Source organism: Oncorhynchus tshawytscha, unplaced genomic scaffold (genome assembly GCF_018296145.1).
Source record: "Oncorhynchus tshawytscha isolate Ot180627B unplaced genomic scaffold, Otsh_v2.0 Un_contig_14125_pilon_pilon, whole genome shotgun sequence".
NCBI lineage: Eukaryota > Metazoa > Chordata > Actinopteri > Salmoniformes > Salmonidae > Oncorhynchus > Oncorhynchus tshawytscha.
In genome coordinates, this window is record NW_024608721.1 from 20,001 (window position 1) to 45,407 (window position 25,407).

General features: G+C 49.4%; 2 protein-coding genes across 10 annotated transcripts in view; one reads left to right on the forward strand and one right to left on the reverse strand.

The window, feature by feature from the left end:
• Positions 1-5,628, forward strand: part of LOC121843763 (sister chromatid cohesion protein PDS5 homolog A-like) — a 20,503-nt gene extending 14,875 nt beyond the window's left edge. Inside the window, exons 6-9 of the mRNA XM_042313578.1 lie at positions 935-1,071; positions 1,735-1,816; positions 2,206-2,433; positions 5,553-5,628. Coding sequence (XP_042169512.1) covers positions 935-1,071; positions 1,735-1,816; positions 2,206-2,304 — 318 coding nt within the window. The 3' untranslated portion in view covers positions 2,305-2,433; positions 5,553-5,628. The remainder of the gene's footprint in view (positions 1-934; positions 1,072-1,734; positions 1,817-2,205; positions 2,434-5,552) is intronic.
• A 6,491-nt stretch (positions 5,629-12,119) lies between these two features.
• Positions 12,120-23,612, reverse strand: LOC121843761 (ubiquitin-conjugating enzyme E2 K-like). Of its 9 annotated transcripts, none has more exons than XM_042313564.1 (7): positions 23,358-23,611; positions 22,162-22,255; positions 21,929-21,987; positions 21,231-21,313; positions 19,678-19,777; positions 18,761-18,880; positions 12,120-13,259 (listed from the first exon to the last, which is right to left on the reverse strand). In XM_042313564.1, the coding sequence occupies exons 1-7, from the start codon at positions 23,418-23,420 to the stop codon at positions 13,185-13,187; spliced, it is 594 nt and encodes a 197-aa protein (XP_042169498.1). In that variant the 5' UTR covers positions 23,421-23,611; the 3' UTR covers positions 12,120-13,184. The 9 variants fall into 9 exon arrangements, with proteins under 9 accessions (XP_042169498.1, XP_042169497.1, XP_042169504.1 ...); XM_042313563.1 differs by having other exon boundaries at positions 18,761-18,889; positions 23,358-23,610; XM_042313570.1 differs by lacking the exons at positions 22,162-22,255; positions 23,358-23,611 and adding exons at positions 21,454-21,725; positions 21,827-21,894 and having other exon boundaries at positions 18,761-18,889; positions 21,231-21,390; positions 21,929-21,954.
• Positions 23,613-25,407: the final 1,795 nt, after the last annotated feature.

A 25,407-nucleotide genomic window follows, 5' to 3' on the forward strand; every position in this document is an offset into this window, starting at 1 on the left:
TAAAATCTGTTCTATGTACCTGTATAATATCTAGATTATATCTTAATAACCTGTTCTATGTACCTGTATAATATCTAGATTATATCTTTAATAACCTGTTCTATGTACCTGTATAATATCTAGATTATATCTTAATAACCTGTTCTATGTACCTGTATAATATCTAGATTATATCTTTAAAATCTGTTCTATTCTGTATAATATCTAGATTATATCTTAATAACCTGTTCTATGTACAATATCTAGATTATATCTTAATAACCTGTTCTATGTACCTGTATAATATCTAGATTATATCTTTGCCTCTCTCTCTCTCTCTCTCTCTCTCTCTCTCTCTCTCTCTCTCTCTCTCTCTCTCTCTCTCTCTCTCTCTCTCTCTCTCTCTCTCTCTCTCTCTCTCTCTCTCTCTCTCTCTCTCTCTCTCTCTCTCTCTCTTTCTCTCTCTCTCTTTTCTCTCTCTCTCTCTCTCTCTCTCTTTCTCTCTTGCTCTCTCTCTCTCTTTGCTCTCTCTCTCTCTTTGCTCTCTCTCTCTCTTTGCTCTCTCTCTCTCTCTCTCTTTGCTCTCTCTCTCTCTCTGTCTTTGCCCTCTCTCTCTCTCTTTGCCCCTTCTCTCTCTATGCCCCCCCTCTCTCTCTCTCTCTCTCTTTGCTCCCTCTCTCTCTCTGTCTATGCCCCCCCCCCTCTCTCTCTCTCTCTCTCTTTGCTCCCTCTCTCTCTCTGTCTTTGCCCCCCCTCTCTCTCTCTCTCTCTATGCCCCCTCCTCTCTCTCTCTATGCCCCCCTCTCTCTCTCTCTCCCCCCCTCCCCCCCCCCTCCTCTCTCCTCCTCTCTCCCCCTCTCTCTCTCTCTCTCCCCCCCTCCTCTCCCCCCCCTCCTCCTCTCTCCCCCTCCTCTCTCTCTCTCTCTCTCTCTCTCTCTCCCCCTCCTCTCCCCAGCCAAAGCCATCTCCTGTCTTGTCTACAGTGAATAAGACTCTGACGGTGCCAGGTAGGAGAGTCTACAACAAGACCACCGGCTCAGACAGCAACACCAGTACCCACTCCCAGCCCAGCTCTCCTGTTACCAAGACCAGGTAACACACCTTCAGACCGCCATGCACTGTCTGATTTAGGAGAGATGAAGAGGAGAGGCCATGCACTGTCTGGTTGAGGAGAGGCCATGTACTGTCTGCGGGCTAGAGGCCATGTACCTCCTACGGGCTAGGCCTCCTCTCCTGCGGGCTAGGCCTCCTCTCCTGCGGGCTAGGCCTCCTCTCCTGCGGGCTAGGGCTAGTCCTCCTGCGGGCTAGGGCTAGTCCTCCTGCGGGCTAGTCCTCCTGCGGGCTAGTCCTCCTGCGGGCTAGTCCTCCTGCGGGCTAGTCCTCCTGCCTAGTCCTCCTGCGGGCTAGTCCTCCTCCTCCTGCGGGCTAGTCCTCCTGCGGGCTAGTCCTCCTGCGGGCTAGTCCTCCTGCGGGCTAGTCCTCCTCCTCCTGCGGGCTAGTCCTTCTCCTGCGGGCTAGTCCTCCTCCTGCGGGCTAGTCCTCCTCCTGCGGGCTAGTCCTCCTCCTCCTCCTGCGGGCTAGTCCTCCTTCTCCTCCTGCGGGCTAGTCCTCCTCCTGCGGGCTAGGCCTCCTAGAAGAAGCATGACACTATAATAATAAAATAAAACATTTTTACACCTGAACACAAACCATTAATATAGACATACGCCTAAACTCAAACTTCCTGTTGATGTTAATCCCCTTCCTGTCCTGTAGGGATGTTGTGACGGAGTCGTCAGAGGGCGGGGCGAGAGAGAATGAAGAGAACCCTGTTATCACCAAGACGGACGACGGGAAGGTGAGAGAGAAGGAAAGGTCTTTGATTCCTCCTGACCTAAACTGACCCCTCAGACCACCTAAACTGACCCCTCAGACCACCTAAACTGACCCCTCAGACCTAAACAGACCACCTAAACTGACCCCTCAGACCCCCTAAACTGACCCCTCAGACCCCCTGAACTGACCCCTCAGACCCCATAAACTGTCCCCCTCAGACTAAACTCCCCTCAGACCCCTAAACTGTCCCCTCAGACCACCTAAACGGACCCCTCAGACCCCCTAAACTGACCCCTCAGGCCCCCTAAACTGACCCCTCATTAGTTCATTTAACCCTGTGAAACCTCATATTTTTTCCTTCTCTAATTTTGTATATTTTTAAAACTTCACATCCTCTCCTCTCTCTCTCAGGAGGACACAGTGACCTCTGACCTCACCACAGGTGTGTCAACCATCCCCAAACCTCGCCGCGGACGCCCCCAAGGCCATACCCTCCCCTCTGGCCAATGAGAAGGAAGGAGGGGCAGGCAAAGGCAGGAAGAGGGCGGCACCTGCCCAGGACTCCGCCCCCTCGGGGGAGCCAAACTCCATCAAGATCCCTAAAGCTGAGGATGTGACGCAGATCCTAGACCTGCAGAGGTGAGGAGAGACAGATCCTAGATCTGCAGAGGGGAGACAGATCCTAGACCTGGTGAGGTGAGGAGAGACAGATCCTAGATCTGCAGAGGGGAGACAGATCCTAGACCTGGTGAGGTGAGGAGAGACAGATCCTAGACCTGGTGAGGTGAGGAGAGACAGATCCTAGACCTGGTGAGGTGAGGAGAGACAGATCCTAGACCTGGTGAGGTGAGGAGAGACAGATCCTAGACCTGGTGAGGTGAGGAGAGACAGATCCTAGACCTGGTGAGGTGAGGTGAGAGACAGATCCTAGACCTGGTGAGGTGAGGAGAGACAGATCCTAGACCTGGTGAGGTGAGGAGAGACAGATCCTAGACCTGGTGAGGTGAGGAGAGACAGATCCTAGACCTGGTGAGGTGAGGAGACAGATCCTAGACCTGGTGAGGTGAGGAGAGACAGATCCTAGACCTGGTGAGGTGAGGAGAGACAGATCCTAGACCTGGTGAGGTGAGGAGAGACAGATCCTAGACCTGGTGAGGTGAGGAGAGACAGATCCTAGACCTGGTGAGGTGAGGAGAGACAGATCCTAGACCTGGTGAGGTGAGGAGAGACAGATCCTAGACCTGGTGAGGTGAGGAGAGACAGATCCTAGACCTGGTGAGGTGAGGAGAGACAGATCCTAGACCTGGTGAGGTGAGGAGAGACAGATCCTAGACCTGGTGAGGTGAGGAGAGACAGATCCTAGACCTGGTGAGGTGAGGAGAGACAGATCCTAGACCTGGTGAGGTGAGGAGAGACAGATCCTAGACCTGGTGAGGTGAGGAGAGACAGATCCTAGACCTGGTGAGGTGAGGAGAGACAGATCCTAGACCTGGTGAGGTGAGGAGAGACAGATCCTAGACCTGGTGAGGTGAGGAGAGACAGATCCTAGACCTGGTGAGGTGAGGAGAGACAGATCCTAGACCTGGTGAGGTGAGGAGAGACAGATCCTAGACCTGGTGAGGTGAGGAGAGACAGATCCTAGACCTGGTGAGGTGAGGAGAGACAGATCCTAGACCTGGTGACCTGGTGAGGAGAGACAGATCCTAGACCTGGTGAGGTGAGGAGAGACAGATCCTAGACCTGGTGAGGTGAGGAGAGACAGATCCTAGACCTGGTGGTGAGGAGAGACAGATCCTAGACCTGGTGAGGTGAGGAGAGACAGATCCTAGACCTGGTGAGGTGAGGAGAGACAGATCCAGACCTCCTGAGGAGAGACAGACCTAGACCTGGTGAGAGACAGATCCTAGACCTGGTGAGGTGAGGAGAGACAGATCCTAGACCTGGTGAGGTGAGGAGAGACAGATCCTAGACCTGGTGAGGTGAGGAGAGACAGATCCTAGACCTGGTGAGGTGAGGAGAGACAGATCCTAGACCTGGTGAGGTGAGGAGAGACAGATCCTAGACCTGGTGAGGTGAGGAGAGACAGATCCTAGACCTGGTGAGGTGAGGAGAGACAGATCCTAGACCTGGTGAGGTGAGGAGAGACAGATCCTAGACCTGGTGAGGTGAGGAGAGACAGATCCTAGACCTGGTGAGAGGAGAGACAGATCCTAGACCTGGTGAGGTGAGGAGAGACAGATCCTAGACCTGGTGAGGTGAGGAGAGACAGATCCTAGACCTGGTGAGGTGAGGAGAGACAGATCCTAGACCTGGTGAGAGGAGAGACAGATCCTAGACCTGGTGAGGTGAGGAGAGACAGATCCTAGACCTGGTGAGGTGAGGAGAGACAGATCCTAGACCTGGTGAGGTGAGGAGAGACAGATCCTAGACCTGGTGAGGTGAGGAGAGACAGATCCTAGACCTGGTGAGGTGAGGAGAGACAGATCCTAGACCTGGTGAGGTGGAGAGACAGATCCTGGTGAGGTGAGGAGAGACAGACCTGGTGAGGTGAGGAGAGACAGATCCTAGACCTGGTGAGACAGTAGACCTGGTGAGTGAGGGAGACAGACAGATCCTAGACCTGGTGAGGTGAGGAGAGACAGATCCTAGACCTGGTGAGGTGAGGAGAGACAGATCCTAGACCTGGTGAGGTGAGGAGAGACAGATCCTAGACCTGGTGAGGTGAGGAGAGACAGATCCTAGACCTGGTGAGGTGAGGAGAGACAGATCCTAGACCTGGTGAGGTGAGGAGAGACAGATCCTAGACCTGGTGAGGTGAGGAGAGACAGATCCTAGACCTGGTGAGGTGAGGAGAGACAGATCCTAGACCTGGTGAGGAGAGACAGATCCTAGACCTGGTGAGGTGAGGAGAGACAGATCCTAGACCTGGTGAGGTGAGGGGAGACAGATCCTAGACCTGGTGAGGTGAGGGAGACAGATCCTAGACCTGGTGAGGTGAGGAGAGACAGATCCTAGACCTGGTGAGGTGAGGAGAGACAGATCCTAGACCTGGTGAGGTGAGGAGAGACAGATCCTAGACCTGGTGAGGTGAGGAGAGACAGATCCTAGACCTGGTGAGGTGAGGAGAGACAGATCCTAGACCTGGTGATCCTAGACCTGGTGAGGAGAGACAGATCCTAGACCTGGTGAGGTGAGGAGAGACAGATCCTAGACCTGGTGAGGTGAGGAGAGACAGATCCTAGACCTGGTGAGGTGAGGAGAGACAGATCCTAGACCTGGTGAGGTGAGGAGACAGATCCTAGACCTGGTGAGGTGAGGAGAGACAGATCCTAGACCTGGTGAGACCTGGTGAGGAGAGACAGATCCTAGACCTGGTGAGGTGAGGAGAGACAGATCCTAGACCTGAGGAGAGACAGATCCTAGACCTGGTGAGGTGAGGAGAGACAGATCCTAGACCTGGTGAGGTGAGGAGAGACAGATCCTAGACCTGGTGAGGTGAGGAGAGACAGATCCTAGACCTGGTGAGGTGAGGGGAGACAGATCCTAGACCTGGTGAGGTGAGGAGAGACAGATCCTAGACCTGGTGAGGTGAGGGGAGACAGATCCTAGACCTGGTGAGGTGAGGGGAGACAGATCCTACACATTTCAGCTAAATAAATTAAACTGTCTATTGTTTTGTTGCTATATAGAATAATAGAGTGTGTGTGTGTGTGTGTGTGTACTGTGCAGGTCTCTAAGGTCCTCTCTTCTTGTTTCAGGTAAACAGCAGACCACTGCAGCCCAGATCAAGACCCTAAAGAAACTCTCTCTTTCTCTCTCTTCAGCTAAATCTCTATTGGTCTCTCTCTCTCTCTCTTCTTGTTTCAGGTAAACAGCAGACCACTGCAGCCCAGATCAAGACCCTCTCTCTCTCTCTCTCTCTCTCTCTCTCTCTCTCTCTCTCTCTCTCTCTCTCTCTCTCTCTCTCTCTCTCTCGTAGTCCTGATCTGATTCTCCATTGTATGTGGGTCTTAATCTCAAACATTGTTTTCGTTGCTCTTTATCTTTTGTGGAGCGGTTGTTTTGAAAAGAAATATTTCCAAACCGTTTTAATCTGGTTTTGATGACAAAACAAGTTGTTGCTTATTAAATTTCCCCCCCAGGATATACTGCCTCTTCCTCCTCTGTCCCCTCCTTCCTGTCTCTCTCTGTCCCCTCCTTCCTCTCTCTGTCCCCCCCTTCCTGTCTCTCTCTGTCCCCCTTCCTGTCTCTCTCTGTCCCCCTTCCTGTCTCTCTCTGTCCCCCTTCCTCCTGTCCCCCTTTCTCTGTCCCCTCCTTCCTCTCTCTCTGTCCCTCCTTCCTGTCTCTCTCTGTCCCCTCCTTCCTGTCTCTCTCTGTCCCCTCCTTCCTCTCTGTCCCCCTCCTGTCTCTCTCTCTCTCCTGTCTCTGTCTCCTTCCTGTCTCTCTCTCTGTCCTCCTTCCCTTCCTGTCCTCTCCTTCCTCTCTCTCTGTCCTCTCCTTCCTGTCTCTCTCTCTGTCCTCTCCTTCCTGTCTCTCTCTCTGTCCTCTCCTTCCTGTCTCTCTCTCTGTCCTCTCCTTCCTGTCTCTCTCTCTGTCCCCTCCTTCCTGTCTCTCTCTCTGTCCTCTCCTTCCTGTCTCTCTCTCTGTCCCCTCCTTCCTGTCTCTCTCTCTGTCCCCTCCTTCCTGTCTCTCTCTCTGTCCCCTCCTTCCTGTCTCTCTCTCTGTCCCCTCCTTCCTGTCTCTCTCTGTCCCCTCCTTCCTGTCTCTCTATCATCAGTGTGTTTATTTTATATAGTTTTAAACTTGGCTATTATGTACTTAAGCCATATATATATACTGTATGTTTGGCTGTCTGATAAACACACACACAGTTCTTTCTCACACTTGTTTGAGGAGGGAAGGGAGGAAGGAGAAAGGGAAGGAGAGAAGGAATTTGGGCACTCTTCAGAGAAAGCGGTGTACAAGCAGGGGATAACTGATGAAGAGACAAACATCACTTGTTATTTTCCTTTCGTTATCTTTTTAGCAGTCAAAACATTGAGAACTTTGAAATTAAAATTTGTATTGAAATTTAAGTCTTGGTTAATTACTTGGGGGCTTCAGTTAGTTATGTTACAGCATCTTCTACACATTTGGTCTGAGAAGTGCCATTAGAGATACCAGCTGATCTGTGATCGATCTTGCTCTCCCCTGGCCTTCCCAGGGAGATGGATTCCATCTGATCTGTGATCGCTTGCTCTATAAAATGTGATTCTCTTTTACAATGTAACAGTATAACTTTAGACCGTCCCCTCGCCCATACCCGGGTCCCTCTGCACACATCAACAACAGTCACCCCTCGAAGCATCGTTACCCATCGCTCCACAAAAACCGCAGCCCTTGCAGAGCAAAGGGAACTACTACTTCAAGGTCTCAGAGCAAGTGACGTCACCAATTGAAACGCTATTTAGCGCGAACACCGCTAACTAAGCTAGCCGTTTCACATCCGTTACACCAGAACCACCGCTAACTAAGCTAGCCGTTTCACATCCGTTACACCAGAACCACCGCTAACTAAGCTAGCCGTTTCACATCCGTTACACCAGTACCAACGCTAACTAAGCTAGCCGTTTCACATCCGTTACACCAGAACCAACGCTAACTAGGTTAGCCGTTTCACATCCATTACACCAGCACCACCGCTAACTAAGCTAGCTGTTTCACATCCGTTACACCAGCACCACCGCTAACTAAGCTAGCCGTTTCACATCCGTTACACCAGAACCACCGCTAACTAAGCTAGCCGTTTCACATCCGTTACACCAGAACCACCGCTAACTAAGCTAGCCGTTTCACATCCGTTACACCAGAACCACCGCTAACTAAGCTAGCCGTTTCACATCCGTTACACCAGAACCACCGCTAACTAAGCTAGCCGTTTCACATCCGTTACACCAGAACCACCGCTAACTAAGCTAGCCGTTTCACATCCGTTACACCAGCACCACCGCTAACTAAGCTAGCCGTTTCACATCCGTTACACCAGAACCACCGCTAACTAAGCTAGCCGTTTCACATCCGTTACACCAGACCACCTAACTAAGCTAGCGTTTAATCCTACACCAGAACCACCGCTAACTAAGCTAGCCGTTTCACATCCGTTACACCAGAACCACCGCTAACTAAGCTAGCCGTTTCACATCCGTTACACCAGAACCACCGCTAACTAAGCTAGCCGTTTCACATCCGTTACACCAGAACCACCGCTAACTAAGCTAGCCGTTTCACATCCGTTACACCAGTACCACCGCTAACTAAGCTAGCCGTTTCACATCCGTTACACCAGTACCACCGCTAACTAAGCTAGCCGTTTCACATCCGTTACACCAGTACCACCGCTAACTAAGCTAGCCGTTTCACATCCGTTACACCAGTACCACCGCTAACTAAGCTAGCCGTTTCACATCCGTTACACCAGAACCACCGCTAACTAAGCTAGCCGTTTCACATCCGTTACACTTGCAAGTTTATTTCTATATTTTAGTCAGAAAAGTGTTTTTATTTCTGCCTTGATGCAGATGTTTCAGGATGGGTTTTCACATTTAATTTTTAAGCAGAAAATAAAATCATTTTTTAGATGTAATGCAAATACTGTGTTATACTTCAGACCAAGAAACATTCCACTGTCCATCAAGAGTCGATTCTCCAATACTTCCGTTTGCAGTGGACAGCAGGTAACCCAGACCTCCAGGAGGTTACTACAGGAGGTGGACTAGACCTCCAGTAGGTTACTACAGGAGGTGAACTAGACCCCCAGTAGGTTACTACAGGAGGTGGACAGCAGGTAACCCAGACCTCCAGGAGGTTACTACAGGAGGTGGACTAGACCCCCAGTAGGTAGACTAGACCCCCAGTAGGTTACTACAGGAGGTAGACTAGACCCCCAGTAGGTTACTTCAGCAGGTAGACTAGACCCCCAGTAGGTTACTTCAGCAGGTATACTAGACCCCCAGTAGGTTACTACAGGAGGTAGACTAGACCCCCAGTAGGTTACTACAGGAGGTAGACTAGACCCCCAGTAGGTTACTACAGCAGGTAGACTAGACCCCCAGTAGGTTACTACAGCAGGTAGACTAGACCCCCAGTAGGTTACTACAGCAGGTAGACTAGACCCCCAGTAGGTTACTACAGGAGGTGGACAGCAGGTAGACTAGACCCCCAGGAGGTTACTACAGGAGGTAGACAGCAGGTAGACTAGACCCCTAGTAGGTTACTACAGGAGGTGGACTAGACCCCCAGTAGGTTACTACAGCAGGTAGACTAGACCCCCAGTAGGTTACTACAGCAGGTAGACTAGACCCCCAGTAGGTTACTACAGCAGGTAGACTAGACCCCTAGTAGGTTACTACAGGAGGTGGACTAGACCCCCAGTAGGTTACTACAGCAGGTAGACTAGACCCCCAGTAGGTTACTACAGCAGGTAACCCAGACCTCCAGTAGATTACTACAGGAGGTAGACTAGACCCCCAGTAGGTTACTTCAGCAGGTATACTAGACCCCCAGTAGGTTACTACAGGAGGTAGACTAGACCCCTAGTAGGTTACTTCAGCAGGTAGACTAGACCCCCAGTAGGTTACTACAGCAGGTAGACTAGACCCCCAGTAGGTTACTACAGCAGGTAGACTAGGCCCCCAGTAGGTTACTACAGGAGGTGGACAGCAGGTAGACTAGACCCCCAGGAGGTTACTACAGGAGGTGGACAGCAGGTAGACTAGACCCCCAGGAGGTTACTACAGGAGGTAGACTAGACCTCCAGTAGGTTACTACAGGAGGTTACTACAGGAGGTAGACTAGACCTCCAGTAGGTTACTACAGGAGGTAGACTAGACCTCCAGTAGGTTACTACAGGAGGTAGACTAGACCCCCAGTAGGTTACTTCAGCAGGTAGACTAGACCCCCAGTAGGTTACTACAGCAGGTAGACTAGACCCCCAGTAGGTTACTTCAGCAGGTAGACTAGACCCCCAGTAGGTTACTACAGGAGGTAGACTAGACCCCCAGTAGGTTACTACAGGAGGTAGACTAGACCTCCAGTAGGTTACTACAGCAGGTAGACTAGACCCCCAGTAGGTTACTACAGGAGGTAGACCTCCAGGTTACTACAGCAGGTAGACTAGACCCCCAGTAGGTTACTACAGCAGGTAGACTAGACCCCCAGTAGGTTACTACAGGAGGTGGACAGCTGGACAGCCGGTAGGTAGACTAGACCCCCAGGAGGTTACTACAGGAGGTAGACAGACCCCAGTAGGTAGAGGTAGACTAGACCTCCAGTAGGTTACTACAGCAGGTAGACTAGACCCCCAGTAGGTTACTACAGCAGGTAGACTAGACCCCCAGTAGGTTACTACAGCAGGTAGACTAGACCTCCAGTAGGTTACTACAGCAGGTAGACTAGACCCCCAGTAGGTTACTACAGCAGGTAGACTAGACCTCCAGGAAGTGGACAGCGGTTCGAGCGTTGGATCAGTCATTTAAAGATCGCTGGTGTGAGACACAATATTTTTTGAAATTGATGAATGGTCCTTTTTACAAAACCACAGACTGGTCCTTAAAGGGATGTATTAAAACACATGAAGACTGATCCTTAAAGGGGATGTGTAGATGTATTAAACACATGAAGACTGGTCCTTAAAGGGATGTATTAGACTGATCCTTAAAGGGATGTATTAAACACATGAAGACTGGTCCTTAAAGGGATGTATTAAACACATGAAGACTGGTCCTTAAAGGGATGTATTAAACACATGAAGACTGGTCCTTAAAGGGATGTATTAAACACATGAAGACTGGTCCTTAAAGGGATGTATTAAACACATGAAGACTGGTCCTTAAAGGGATGTATTAAACACATGAAGACTGGTCCTTAAAGGGATGTATTAAACACATGAAGACTGGTCCTTAAAGGGGATGTGTAAATGTATTAAACACATGAAGACTGGTCCTTAAAGGGGATGTGTAAATGTATTAAACACATGAAGACTGATCCTTAAAGGGATGTATTAAACACATGAAGACTGGTCCTTAAAGGGGATGTGTAAATGTATTAAACACATGAAGACTGGTCCTTAAAGGGATGTATTAATCACATGAAGACTGATCCTTAAAGGGATGTATTAAACATGAAGACTGGTCCTTAAAGGGATGTATTAAAACATGAAGACTGGTGTAAGGGGATGTATTAAACACATGAAGACTGGTCCTTAAAGGGATGTATTAAACACATGAAGACTGGTCCTTAAAGGGGGGATGTATTAAACACATGAAGACTGATCCTTAAAGGGATGTATTAAACACATGAAGACTGGTCCTTAAAGGGATGTATTAAACACATGAAGACTGGTCCTTAAAGGGATGTATTAAACACATGAAGACTGGTCCTTAAAGGGGATGTGTAAATGTATTAAACACATGAAGACTGATCCTTAAAGGGATGTGGAAATGTATTAAACACATGAAGACTGGTCCTTAAAGGGATGTGTAAATGTATTAAACACATGAAGACTGGTCCTTAAAGGGGATGTGTAAATGTATTAAACACATGAAGACTGGTCCTTAAAGGGATGTATTAAACATGAAGACTGGTCCTTAAAGGGATGTGTAAATGTATTAAACACATGAAGACTGGTCCTTAAAGGGATGTATTAAACACATGAAGACTGGTCCTTAAAGGGATGTATTAAACACATGAAGACTGATCCTTAAAGGGATGTATTAAACACATGAAGACTGGTCCTTAAAGGGATGTATTAAACACATGAAGACTGGTCCTTAAAGGGATGTATTAAACACATGAAGACTGGTCCTTAAAGGGATGTATTAAACACATGAAGACTGGTCCTTAAAGGGATGTATTAAACACATGAAGACTGGTCCTTAAAGGGATGTGTAAATGTATTAAACACATGAAGACTGGTCCTTAAAGGGATGTATTAATCACATGAAGACTGATCCTTAAAGGGATGTATTAAACATGAAGACTGGTCCTTAAAGGGGATGTGTAAATGTATTAAACACATGAAGACTGGTCCTTAAAGGGATGTATTAAACACATGAAGACTGGTCCTTAAAGGGATGTATTAAACACATGAAGACTGGTCCTTAAAGGGATGTATTAAACACATGAAGACTGATCCTTAAAGGGATGTATTAAACACATGAAGACTGATCCTTAAAGGGATGTATTAAACATGAAGACTGGTCCTTAAAGGGGATGTGTAAATGTATTAAACACATGAAGACTGGTCCTTAAAGGGGATGTGTAAATGTATTAATCACATTAAAAACAGATTTTCCAGGTTGTTTTTTTAATAAAAGTAAACGTTGACAGTCTCACAATAAATAATCATGCGATTGTACGCCGGCCGGGTTCAAATACCTCAATATCATTTCAAACCCCTTTTCTGTGCTAGGTTGAGTTGGCTTCACGAGCCAATAAAATACTCCAAACCCCTCCCATCTGGCAGACTAAAGCTGAAAGATTTCAAATAGCATCTGAACCCAGGTCTGACGGCTGCTGTTTCCTTCAGAAAGCAAATCCAAACTGATAACTCCCGACGGAGTTGTTAAAAAAACAAAATGGCAGCCTATCTCCTATACAGTGCACTACTTTTGGCCAGAGCCTTATGGGGGGGTGGGGGGTCTCTACTCTGCCGTGCAGTTCTTTATCTTCTCCGTCGTCATCGTGCTGAAGTGGAACAGGAAGACAGCGAAAAGAGGGAAGAGTCTTGTTTTTTTTCTTTATAAAATATAGATCCAGCCGGTAGGTCGGTGGTTTTCTCTGCTGATGAAGAGGTATCTTCTTCTTCGTCGAGAAAGAGACTGTACACAGGATTCGTCTGGGAAAGAGGAGCATGAGAGGGATTTTTGGGGGGGGGGGACGGGGGGGGACGCAGGCGTCACTTCATCGGGACATTCGGACGAACTCCCTGGTCGACCAAAATAGTTAGCGAGGCAATTTATTTCCTTCTAGTCGTGAGTAAAACTGACGCACAGTTTACGTTTTTTTAATTTTATTTTTTTAACAATATCCAGGAAGAATAAAGTATTCCGCCGTGTATTTGATAAGAACTAATATTTATTTACAGATAAATCTTTGTCCGGTGGTTCGCGTCCTCCCGTCTCTCTCAGCCAGTTAGCTCAATGTCGGAAAGTAAGAGTTCATCAAGCGAAGAACCAAAAGAAAGCGATTGGTGGGGGTGATGTTTGGGCTGAAAGGATACCAGGAAGTGACTTGGACGGGGAGGGCTGGAAACTGTAGGACATCAACCCCAGTCAAGGCTCAGTTTGGGCTGTGGTGAGAAGGCATCGGAGGGCAGATGGGAGATGAGGTCAGAGGGGGTTTATTGCCGGTTCTCAGTTGTTCAGGAGTAGTTCTGTCGCCGTCTCCACCTCCCAGGATTTAGAAGACAAGGCAGCGATTACAGCATTCTGTCAGGAGAGAGAGAGAGAGAGAGAGACACCACACAGCATTCTGTCAGGAGAGAGAGATAGAGAGAGAGAGACACCACACAGCATTCTGTCAGGATACAGAGAGAGAGAGACACCACACAGCATTCTGTCAGGAGAGAGAGAGACACCACACAGCATTCTGTCAGGGAGAGAGAGAGACACCACACAGCATTCTGTCAGGAGACAGAGAGAGAGAGACACCACACAGCATTCTGTCAGGAGAGAGAGAGAGACACCACACAGCATTCTGTCAGGGAGAGAGAGAGACACCACACAGCATTCTGTCAGGAGAGAGAGAGAGACACCACAGCGTTCTGTCAGAGAGAGAGAGAGACACCACACAGCGTTCTGTCAGGAGAGAGAGAGACACCACACAGCATTCTGTCAGAGAGAGAGAGAGAGACACCACACAGCATTCTGTCAGGAGAGAGAGACACCACACAGCGTTCTGTCAGGAGAGAGAGAGACACCACACAGCGTTCTGTCAGGAGAGAGAGAGAGACACCACACAGCGTTCTGTCAGAGAGAGAGAGAGACACCACACAGCGTTCTGTCAGGAGAGAGAGAGAGAGACACCACACAGCGTTCTGTCAGAGAGAGAGAGACACCACACAGCGTTCTGTCAGAGAGAGAGAGAGACACCACACAGCGTTCTGTCAGGAGAGAGAGAGAGACACCACACAGCGTTCTGTCAGAGAGAGAGAGAGAGAGACACCACACAGCGTTCTGTCAGGAGAGAGAGAGAGAGAGACACCACACAGCATTCTGTCAGGAGAGAGAGAGACACCACACAGCGTTCTGTCAGGAGAGAGAGAGAGACACCACACAGCATTCTGTCAGGAGACAGAGAGAGAGAGAGACACCACACAGCGTTCTGTCAGGAGACAGAGAGAGAGAGAGACACCACACAGCGTTCTGTCAGGAGAGAGAGAGAGAGACACCACACAGCGTTCTGTCAGGAGAGAGAGAGAGACACCACACAGCGTTCTGTCAGAGAGAGAGAGAGAGAGACACCACACAGCGTTCTGTCAGGAGAGAGAGAGAGAGAGACACCACACAGCATTCTGTCAGGAGAGAGAGAGAGACCACACAGCATTCTGTCAGAGAGAGAGAGACACCACACAGCGTTCTGTCAGAGAGAGAGAGAGAGACACCACACAGCATTCTGTCAGGAGAGAGAGAGACACCACACAGCATTCTGTCAGAGAGAGAGAGACACCACACAGCATTCTGTCAGGAGAGAGAGAGACACCACACAGCGTTCTGTCAGAGAGAGAGAGACACCACACAGCATTCTGTCAGGGAGAGAGAGAGAGAGACACCACACAGCGTTCTGTCAGAGAGAGAGAGAGAGAGAGACACCACACAGCATTCTGTCAGGAGAGAGAGAGAGACACCACACAGCGTTCTGTCAGGAGAGAGAGAGACACCACACAGCGTTCTGTCAGGAGAGAGAGAGACACCACACAGCATTCTGTCAGGAGGAGAGAGAGAGAGACACCACACAGCATTCTGTCAGAGAGAGAGAGAGAGACACCACACAGCATTCTGTCAGGAGACAGAGAGAGACACCACACAGCATTCTGTCAGAGAGACACCACACAGCGTTCTGTCAGAGAGAGAGAGAGAGACACCACACAGCATTCTGTCAGGAGACAGAGAGACACCACACAGCGTTCTGTCAGGAGAGAGAGACACCACACAGCATTCTGTCAGGAGAGAGAGAGAGAGACACCACACAGCATTCTGTCAGGAGAGAGAGAGAGAGACACCACACAGCATTCTGTCAGGAGGAGAGAGAGAGAGACACCACACAGCATTCTGTCAGGAGAGAGAGCATTCTGTCAGGAGAGAGAGAGAGAGAGAGACACCACACAGCATTCTGTCAGAGAGAGAGAGAGAGACACCACACAGCATTCTGTCAGAGAGAGAGAGAGACACCACACAGCGTTCTGTCAGAGAGAGAGAGAGACACCACACAGCATTCTGTCAGAGAGAGACACCACACAGCATTCTGTCAGGGAGAGAGAGAGAGAGAGACACCACACAGCATTCTGTCAGGAGAGAGAGAGAGAGAGACACCACACAGCGTTCTGTCAGGAGAGAGAGAGAGAGACACCACACAGCATTCTGTCAGGGAGACAGAGAGAGAGAGACACCACACAGCATTCTGTCAGGGAGACAGAGAGAGAGAGACACCACACAGCATTCTGTCAGGAGAGAGAGAGACACCACACAGCATTCTGTCAGAGAGAGAGAGAGACACCACACAGCATTCTGTCAGGAGAGAGAGACACCACACAGCATTCTGTCAGGAGAGACAGAGAGAGAGAGACACCACACAGCATTCTGTCAGGAGAGAGAGAGAGAACACCACACAGCATTCTGTCAGAGAGAGAGAGAGAGACACCACACAGCATTCTGTCAGAGAGAGAGAGAGAGACACCACACAGCATTCTGTCAGAGAGAGAGAGAGAGACACCACACAGCATTCTGTCAGGAGAGAGAGACACCACACAGCATTCTGTCAGAGAGAGAGAGAGAGACACCACACAGCATTCTGTCAGGAGAGAGAGAGAGAGAGACCACACAGCATTCTGTCAGAGAGAGAGAGAGACACCACACAGCATTCTGTCAGAGAGAGAGACACCACACAGCATTCTGTCAGAGAGAGAGAGACACCACACAGCATTCTGTCAGGAAGACAGAGAGAGAGAGAGAGAGAGACACCACACAGCATTCTGTCAGGAGAGAGAGAGAGAGAGAGACACCACACAGCATTCTGTCAGGAGAGAGAGAGAGAGACACCACACAGCATTCTGTCAGGAGACAGAGAGAGAGAGACACCACACAGCATTCTGTCAGGAGACAGAGAGAGACACCACACAGCATTCTGTCAGAGAGAGAGAGACACCACACAGCATTCTGTCAGAGAGAGAGAGAGACACCACACAGCATTCTGTCAGGAGAGAGAGAGAGAGACACCACACAGCGTTCTGTCAGGAGACAGAGAGAGACACCACACAGCATTCTGTCAGGAGAGAGAGAGAGAGACACCACACAGCATTCTGTCAGGAGACAGAGAGAGAGAGAGAGAGACACCACACAGCATTCTGTCAGGAGACAGAGAGAGAGAGAGAGAGAGACACCACACAGCATTCTGTCAGGAGAGAGAGAGACACCACACAGCATTCTGTCAGAGAGAGAGAGACACCACACAGCATTCTGTCAGGAGACAGAGAGACACCACACAGCATTCTGTCAGGAGAGAGAGAGACACCACACAGCATTCTGTCAGGAGAGAGAGACACCACACAGCATTCTGTCAGGAGACAGAGAGAGACACCACACAGCATTCTGTCAGGAGAGAGAGAGACACCACACAGCATTCTGTCAGGAGAGAGAGAGACACCACACAGCATTCTGTCAGGAGAGAGAGAGACACCACACAGCATTCTGTCAGGAGACAGAGAGAGACACCACACAGCATTCTGTCAGGAGAGAGAGAGAGAGAGAGAGACACCACACAGCATTCTGTCAGAGAGAGAGACACCACACAGCATTCTGTCAGAGAGAGAGAGAGAGAGACACCACACAGCATTCTGTCAGGAGAGAGAGAGAGACACCACACAGCATTCTGTCAGGAGAGAGAGAGAGAGACACCACACAGCATTCTGTCAGGAGAGAGAGAGAGACACCACACAGCATTCTGTCAGGAGAGAGAGACACCACACAGCATTCTGTCAGACAGAGAGAGAGAGAGAGAGAGAGACACCACACAGCATTCTGTCAGAGAGAGAGAGAGAGAGAGACACCACACAGCATTCTGTCAGGAGAGAGAGAGAGAGAGACACCACACAGCATTCTGTCAGGAGAGAGAGAGACACCACACAGCATTCTGTCAGGAGACAGAGAGAGACACCACACAGCATTCTGTCAGGAGAGAGTGAGAGAGACACCACACAGCATTCTGTCAGGAGACAGAGAGAGACACCACACAGCATTCTGTCAGAGAGAGAGAGAGACACCACACAGCATTCTGTCAGGAGAGAGAGAGACACCACACAGCATTCTGTCAGGAGAGAGAGAGACACCACACAGCATTCTGTCAGAGAGAGAGAGAGAGAGACACCACACAGCATTCTGTCAGGAGAGAGAGACCACACAGCATTCTGTCAGGAGACAGAGAGAGAGAGAGAGAGACACCACACAGCATTCTGTGCCAGAGAGAGAGACAGAGAGAGACACCACACAGCATTCTGTCAGGAGACAGAGAGAGACACCACACAGCATTCTGTCAGAGAGAGAGAGAGAGACACCACACAGCATTCTGTCAGGAGACAGAGAGAGACACCACACAGCATTCTGTCAGAGAGAGAGACCACACAGCATTCTGTCAGGAGACAGAGAGAGAGAGAGACACCACACAGCATTCTGTCAGAGAGAGAGAGAGAGAGACACCACACAGCATTCTGTCAGGAGACAGAGAGACACCACACAGAGAGAGAGAGAGACACCACACAGCATTCTGTCAGAGAGAGAGAGACACCACACAGCATTCTGTCAGGAGAGAGAGAGAGACACCACACAGCATTCTGTCAGAGAGAGAGAGACACCACACAGCATTCTGTCAGGAGAGAGAGAGAGACACCACACAGCATTCTGTCAGGAGAGAGAGACACCACACAGCATTCTGTCAGGAGAGAGAGAGACACCACACAGCATTCTGTCAGAGAGAGAGAGACACCACACAGCATTCTGTCAGGAGAGAGAGAGAGACACCACACAGCATTCTGTCAGGAGAGAGAGAGAGACACCACACAGCATTCTGTCAGAGAGAGAGAGAGAGACACCACACAGCATTCTGTCAGAGAGAGAGAGAGACACCACACAGCATTCTGTCAGAGAGAGAGAGAGACACCACACAGCATTCTGTCAGGAGAGAGAGAGAGACACCACACAGCATTCTGTCAGAGAGAGAGAGAGACACCACACAGCATTCTGTCAGGAGAGAGAGAGAGACACCACACAGCATTCTGTCAGCATTCTGTCAGAGAGAGAGAGACACCACACAGCATTCTGTCAGAGAGAGAGAGACACCACACAGCATTCTGTCAGGAGAGAGAGACACCACACAGCATTCTGTCAGAGAGAGAGAGAGACACCACACAGCATTCTGTCAGAGAGAGAGACACCACACAGCATTCTGTCAGAGAGAGAGAGACACCACACAGCATTCTGTCAGGAGAGAGAGACACCACACAGCATTCTGTCAGGAGAGAGAGACACCACACAGCATTCTGTCAGAGAGAGAGAGAGACACCACACAGCATTCTGTCAGGAGAGAGAGAGACACCACACAGCATTCTGTCAGGAGAGAGAGAGACACCACACAGCATTCTGTCAGGAGACAGAGAGAGAGAGAGACACCACACAGCGTTCTGTCAGGAGAGAGAGACATCACACAGCTGTCTGCCTACCTTTTCGAAGCCCATGGCAGTGAGTTTGTCTATCTTCCGTGTGTATTCTGGTCCGGGAACAGGGGCTCCACCGTAGTAATGGCCCCATAACCTGGCTGTCTGCGTAAACATCTCTGGGTTCTGCTTATACTGGGAGAGAAGAACCCCATTTACAGAACGACGTCAGGGAGGAACCCATTTACAGAACGACGTCAGGGAGGAGAACCCCATTTACAGAACGACGTCAGGGAGGAACCCATCAGGAACAGACAGATTCACACCGGTACCTGGTTGGAGAGGAGGAACACTGACAGACAGATTCACACCGGTACCTGGTTGGAGAGGAGGAACACTGACAGACAGATTCACACCGGTACCTGGTTGGAGAGGAGGAACACTGACAGATTCACACCGGTACCTGGTTAGGAGGACAGGAGGAACACTGACAGACAGATTCACACCGGTACCTGGTTGGAGAGGAGGAACACTGACAGACAGATTCACACCGGTACCTGGTTGGAGAGGAGGAACACTGACAGATTCACACCGGTACCTGGTTGGAGAGGAGGAACACTGACAGATTCACACCGGTACCTGGTTGGAGAGGAGGAACACTGACAGATTCACACCGGTACCTGATTGGAGAGGAGGAACACTGACAGATTCACACCGGTACCTGGTTGGAGAGGAGGAACACTGACAGACAGATTCACACCGGTACCTGGTTGGAGAGGAGGAACACTGACAGACAGATTCACACCGGTACCTGGTTGGAGAGGAGGAACACTGACAGATTCACACCGGTACCTGGTTGGAGAGGAGGAACACTGACAGACAGATTCACACCGGTACCTGGTTGGAGAGGAGGAACACTGACAGACAGATTCACACCGGTACCTGGTTGGAGAGGAGGAACACTGACAGATTCACACCGGTACCTGATTGGCCACTACTGCATCCTGGGGGTCGTCTGGTTCAGCTGCAGCCAGAAGAGCCTGGAGGGACAACAGTACTGTCCTCAGAGTCATCGCTGCTGCCCTGGGAGACAGGAAGAGGGGTTAGAGAGAGGAGGTACTGCCCTGGGAGACAGGAAGAGGAGGGGTTAGAGAGAGGAGGGGTTATAGAGAGGAGGTGCTGCCCTGGGAGACAGAGAGAGGAGGGGTTAGAGAGAGGAGGGGTGGGAGACAGGAAGAGGAGGGGTTAGAGAGAGGAGGGGTTATAGAGAGGAGGTGCTGCCCTGGGAGAGAGAGAAGAGGGGTTAGGAGAGAAGAGGGGTTGGAGAGAGGAGGGGTTAGAGAGGGGGTGCTGCCCTGGGGGACAGGAAGAGGAGGGGTTAGAGAGAGGAGGGGTTATAGAGAGGAGGTTCTGCCCTGGGAGACAGGAAGAGGAGGGGTTAGAGAGAGGGAGGGGTTATAGAGAGGAGGTTCTGCCCTGGGAGAGGAGGGGAGAGGAGGGGTTAGAGAGAGGAGGGGTTAGAGAGAGGAGGGGCTGCCCCGGGGGATGGAGAGAGGAGGGGTTAGAGAGAGGAGGTGTTAGAGAGAGGAGGTGCTGCCCTGGGGGACGGAGAGAGGAGGGGTTAGAGAGAGGAGGGGTTAGAGAGAGGAGGTGCTGCCCTGGGGGACGGAGAGAGGAGGGGTTAGAGAGAGGAGGGGTTAGAGAGAGGAGGTGCTGCCCTGGGGGACGGAGAGAGGGGTTATAGAGAGGAGTTGTAGGGGAGTTGTAGGGGAGGAGGAGTTGTAGGGAGAGAGGAGGGGTTAGAGAGAGGAGGTGACGGAGAGAGGAGGGGTTAGAGAGAGATGGTGGAGGTGCTGCCCGGGGACGGAGAGAGGAGGGGTTAGAGAGAGGAGGGGTTAGAGAGAGGAGGTGCTGCCCTGGGGGATGGAGAGAGGAGGGGTTAGAGAGAGGAGGGGTTAGAGAGAGGAGGTGTTAGAGAGAGGAGGTGCTGCCCTGGGGGACGGAGAGAGGAGGGGTTAGAGAGAGGAGGGGTTAGAGAGAGGAGGTGCTGCCCTGGGGGACGGAGAGAGGGGTTATAGAGAGGAGTTGTAGGGAGGAGGAGTTGTAGGGAGAGAGGAGGGGTTAGAGAGAGGAGGTGTTCGAGAGAGGAGGGGTTAGAGAGAGGAGGTTCTGCCCCGGGGACGGAGAGAGGAGGGGTTAGAGAGAGGAGGGGTTAGAGAGAGGAGGTGTTAGAGAGAGGAGGTGCTGCCCTGGGGGACGGAGAGAGGAGAGAGAGGAGGGGTTAGAGAGGAGGTGCTGCCCTAGAGAGGGGGGGGCGGAGAGAGGGGTTATAGAGAGGAGTTGTAGGGAGGAGGAGTTGTAGGGAGAGAGGAGGGGTTAGAGAGAGGAGGTGTTAGAGAGAGGAGGGGTTAGAGAGAGGAGGTGCTGCCCTGGGGGACGGCGGTAGGGAGAGAGGAGGGGTTATAGGGAGGAGGAGTTATAGGGAGAGAGGAGGGGTTATAAGGAGAGGGGAGGGGCGTAACTATGTGTGACTCACCACTGGTCTTTGAGGATGTCCAGACAGATGGCTCCTGTTACTGAGCTGATGTTGGGGTGCCAGATCTTAGTGATGAACCTCACCTGGGGAGAGAGAGGGGTGTTAAACACGAGATAGTAGTGTACCATCATAGTGACTCTTAAAGGGATGTGTTTCTTACCTTGGGGGTTATTAAAGGGATGTGTTTCTTACCTTGGGAGGGTTAAAGGGATGTGTTTCTTACCTTGGGAGGGTTATTAAAGGGATGTGTTTCTTACCTTGGGAGGGTTATTAAAGGGATGTGTTTCTTACCTTGGGAGGGTTATTAAAGGGATGTGTTTCTTACCTTGGGAGGATTATTAAAGGGATGTGTTTCTTACCTTGGGAGGGTTATTAAAGGGATGTGTTTCTTACCTTGGGAGGGTTATTAAAGGGATGTGTTTCTTACCTTGGGAGGGTTATTAAAGGGATGTGTTTCTTACCTTGGGAGGGTTATTAAAGGGATGTGTTTCTTACCTTGGGAGGGTTATTAAAGGGATGTTATTAAAGGGATGTTTTTACCTTGGGAGGGTTATTAAAGGGATGTGTTTCTTACCTTAAAGGGATGTGTTTCTTACCTTGGGAGGGTTATTAAAGGGATGTGTTTCTTACCTTGGGAGGGTTATTAAAGGGATGTGTTTCTTACCTTGGGAGGGTTATTAAAGAGATGTGTTTCTTACCTTGGGAGGGTTAAAGGGATACGTTTCTGGGATTTTGATTTCCAGTTGAAATCTGCCGCCTTAGAAAGGAGAAAAAAACAGTGCATATATGAGTGAGCAGGTGTGTGAGAGAGCAGGTGTGCGTGTGAGGGTGAGCAGGTGTGTGTGTGTGTGTGTGTGTGTGTGTGTGTGTGTGTGTGTGTGTGTGTGTGTGTGTGTGTGTGTGTGTGACTGAGCAGGTGTGTGTGTGTCACCTTCGTACGGCGTGTCTGGTGGTCCTGCGATCTCTCCTCGCAGCTCTGTGAAGTTTTCATCTACCAGATCCACCTTGATCTGGTTTTTACTCGTCTGTCAGAGAAAGAGAGTGATGGAGAGAGAGGGAGGGAGAGAGAGGGATGAGGAGAGAGGGATGGAGGAGGGGAGGGATGGATGAGAGAGAGGGAGAGGGATGACGGGAGAGGGATGAAGGGAGGAGGAGAGGGATGAAGAGAGAGGGAGAGGGATGAAGGGGGGGAGAGGGATGAAGAGGGAGAAGAGAGAGGGAGAGGGATGAGGAGGGAGAGAGAGGGAGAGGGATGAAGAGGGAGAAGAGAGAGGGAGAGGGATGAAGAGAGAGTGTTGTTCCGTAGGACCCTTCTCCATTGACAGTCCGTCCATCAGACACCATCAACACAGTTATAGCAGTAGCCCACTGTCTGCCCCAATACTTCCCTTGTTCTTATTGAAATAGGACATGGGAGATCCACATTTTCATTTAGCAAGCTAAACAACTAAACAGTCTCTCATGATGTGCTATATTAAAAACTGACAACAGTCTTGCTATCTAGCTACAGGGTCCAAAACTTCCTAAATAAATAATGTCTTCATAGCAAAGACACTGGCTTATTACATAGTAAGAGGTGTGCACCAAGGCAGCTGTCAAACTAGCAGGCTAGCTAACAAGCTAGCAACCCTGTATTAGCTACCTAGCAACACAAGTTTCCCCCTTCAGCTCGTTAGCTAATGTCAGCTACAAAAACGTCAACACAGGGAGGAAAAAACAAACTATTTTTTAGCATCTTGACAACTATTTGGGCTGACACTTGACATTTTGTCGTTAGGGGCTTTTGTTTTTTGTTTGTATGGGGTTTTTGTCTTGTTATCTGTCCCAGGCCTGTCCCCTTGGGCTAACATCCGCGATATTTCCTGATCTGTGTCGCCGACATTCTTTCACTTCGCACCGGACATGTTGTCGCACAATCACCGATAAAGTTCCCCTCGATTGGGCCTCGCTTGTTTTCCGCTGCATCAGAAACGCAGATTGGATAACACACAAGCTGACATTTTCCTTTGCATGACAACTTGCAAAAAATAAACAACTACAGTTTTAATTTAACCTGGTTTATACAAAAATTTAAACGATTTGCCATAAGTAACCGTAAATAGTCATAGGGATCTTTTTTTATCAAACCTCTTCGCTTTTCAGAACTTCTTTGAACTCCCGTTTGATCCTCTGGACCGCTATATTCGCCATGGCTCTGCCGTCTCCCTCCGTCCAGTAGCGGGATGTTACACCTGGTCGGGCCTCGGTCCACTCCCGTTGCTGTGTGGATATCTTCTGTTTACACTCTCCAATCCTCCTCTCTCTCCCTTTCTCTCTATCACTGTCTATCTCTCTACCTCTTTCTCTCTACCTCTTCTCTCTACCTCTATCTCTCTACCTCTTTCTCTCTACCTCTTTCTCTCTTTCTCTCTACCTCTCTCTCTTTCTCTCTTTCTCTCTACCTCCCTCTCTTTCTCTCTACCTCTCTCTCTTTCTCTCTACCTCTATCTCTTTCTCTCTTTCTCTCTACCTCTCTCTCTTTCTCTCTACCTCTCTATCTTTCTCTCTACCTCTCTCTCTTTCTCTCTACCTCTCTCTCTTTCTCTCTACCTCTCTCTCTTTCTCTCTACCTCTCTCTTTCTCTCTACCTCTCTCTCTTTCTCTCTACCTCTCTCTCTTTCTCTCTACCTCCCTCTCTTTCTCTCTATCTCTCTACCTCCCTCTCTTTCTCTCTACCTCCCTCTCTTTCTCTCTTTCTCTCTACCTCCCTCTCTTTCTCTCTACCTCCCTCTCTTTCTCTCTACCTCTCTTTCTCTCTACCTCTCTCTCTTTCTCTCTACCTCTCTCTCTTTCTCTCTTTCTCTCTCTTTCTCTCTCTCTCTCTATCTATCTTCCCCTCTCTCTCCTCTGTTTGTTCACTCTCCTTTCTTTCCCCTCTTCAAAAACACAGCACTCCTTTCATGAAAATGCGTGCAGCACAGTCTTGTCAGTAACTGAGTCTGGAAATATGAACACGGTTTGTTTTTTGTTGCCACAGAACTAACGTTACTAGAAAATGTGTATGTCTGTGAAAGGTTGGTTTTGTGGAAATAGCTAGAAAGAGGAACGTTGTTGTTGTTGTTGTCAAGCACTGCTGTATTCCTCTGTTTAGAGTCATGTGATATGATGGGATGGTGTGAATACATCACTAAGTAAATAACACTATTCATATGTAACTGTAAATAACACTATTCATATGTAACTGTAAATAACACTATTCATATGTAACTTTAATATGACTAAGAAGGTTATATCGGGGCCTGTGTCAAACCACAACTGATACATTGTAGCTGCACACAGTTTAGGAAATTCTCTCTCTGACACACAACACGGTACATTGTCACTAATTCTCACTGTCTGTCTGTGTGTCTTTGCTACCAGTGTCCTGTATAATAGATTGCCTATTGGTCGAGGGTAAAATCACTGTGGAGTTGACATCTCCAGCATCTTCTCTGTTGTTATGATCTGCTGAACAGGGACAGGCCTGTGTGACACATTTTTTCCAGACATCTCTGTCCTTTTCCGTCAACACGGATGGACTCTATTCAGAGAAAGTACATAGTTTGTTTTATCATTCACTTGAACATGAAGGTCACATGAACAGACTTTTCTGGGGGCATTTTGGGGAAAGAGATGACACAAGAGTTACTGAGTTAATCAGCAGATATTGATTTTGTTGTACACCTAACATGTACTGTTATTCTTCATAATATACTCCATCTGTCACTGGGTGATTGATTGACCATGTATGGTTTGTTTACTTTCCGTACGTCATCGCATCCTAACTCGCTCTTGACTTTGATTGGCTGAAATGATATCCCGCTGGATATCTAAACCAATCGGATGTCTGAGACAGTTGAAACGCTGACTGTGGTAAAGTTTCCACGTTACCACAGTCACAAAGTCAAAATGGCTAACATTAGCATTTTGGTATAATTTATTTTCATACATCTTTACAATATAGCCAGTGTGGTTAAGATTTAAAATACAATTGAAAAAGAGAAATTGTAGAAATAGGCGCTATTTATGACTTTATGGCTGTGGTAACTAGTGACGAGCAAAAACACGAGTTCCCGGTCTACTCGGAGATCTCGCGTGATGTCCGTGACGTGGCTGTCGCGTCCTGTATCAAAACACAGACAGGCAGAGCTTGGGTGTT

Coding starts and splice junctions, on each gene's coding strand:
- LOC121843761 (XM_042313563.1), bottom strand. CDS start 23,420: ATGGCGAATATAGCGGTCCAGAGGATCAAACGGGAGTTCAAAGAAGTT. Junction 21,314..21,928: donor ATCCCTTTAACCCTCCCAAG/GTAAGAAACACA, acceptor CTCTCTCCCCAG/GTGAGGTTCATCACTAAGAT. Junction 13,260..18,760: donor CTGCCATGGGCTTCGAAAAG/GTAGGCAGACAG, acceptor CTCTCCTGACAG/AATGCTGTAATCGCTGCCTT.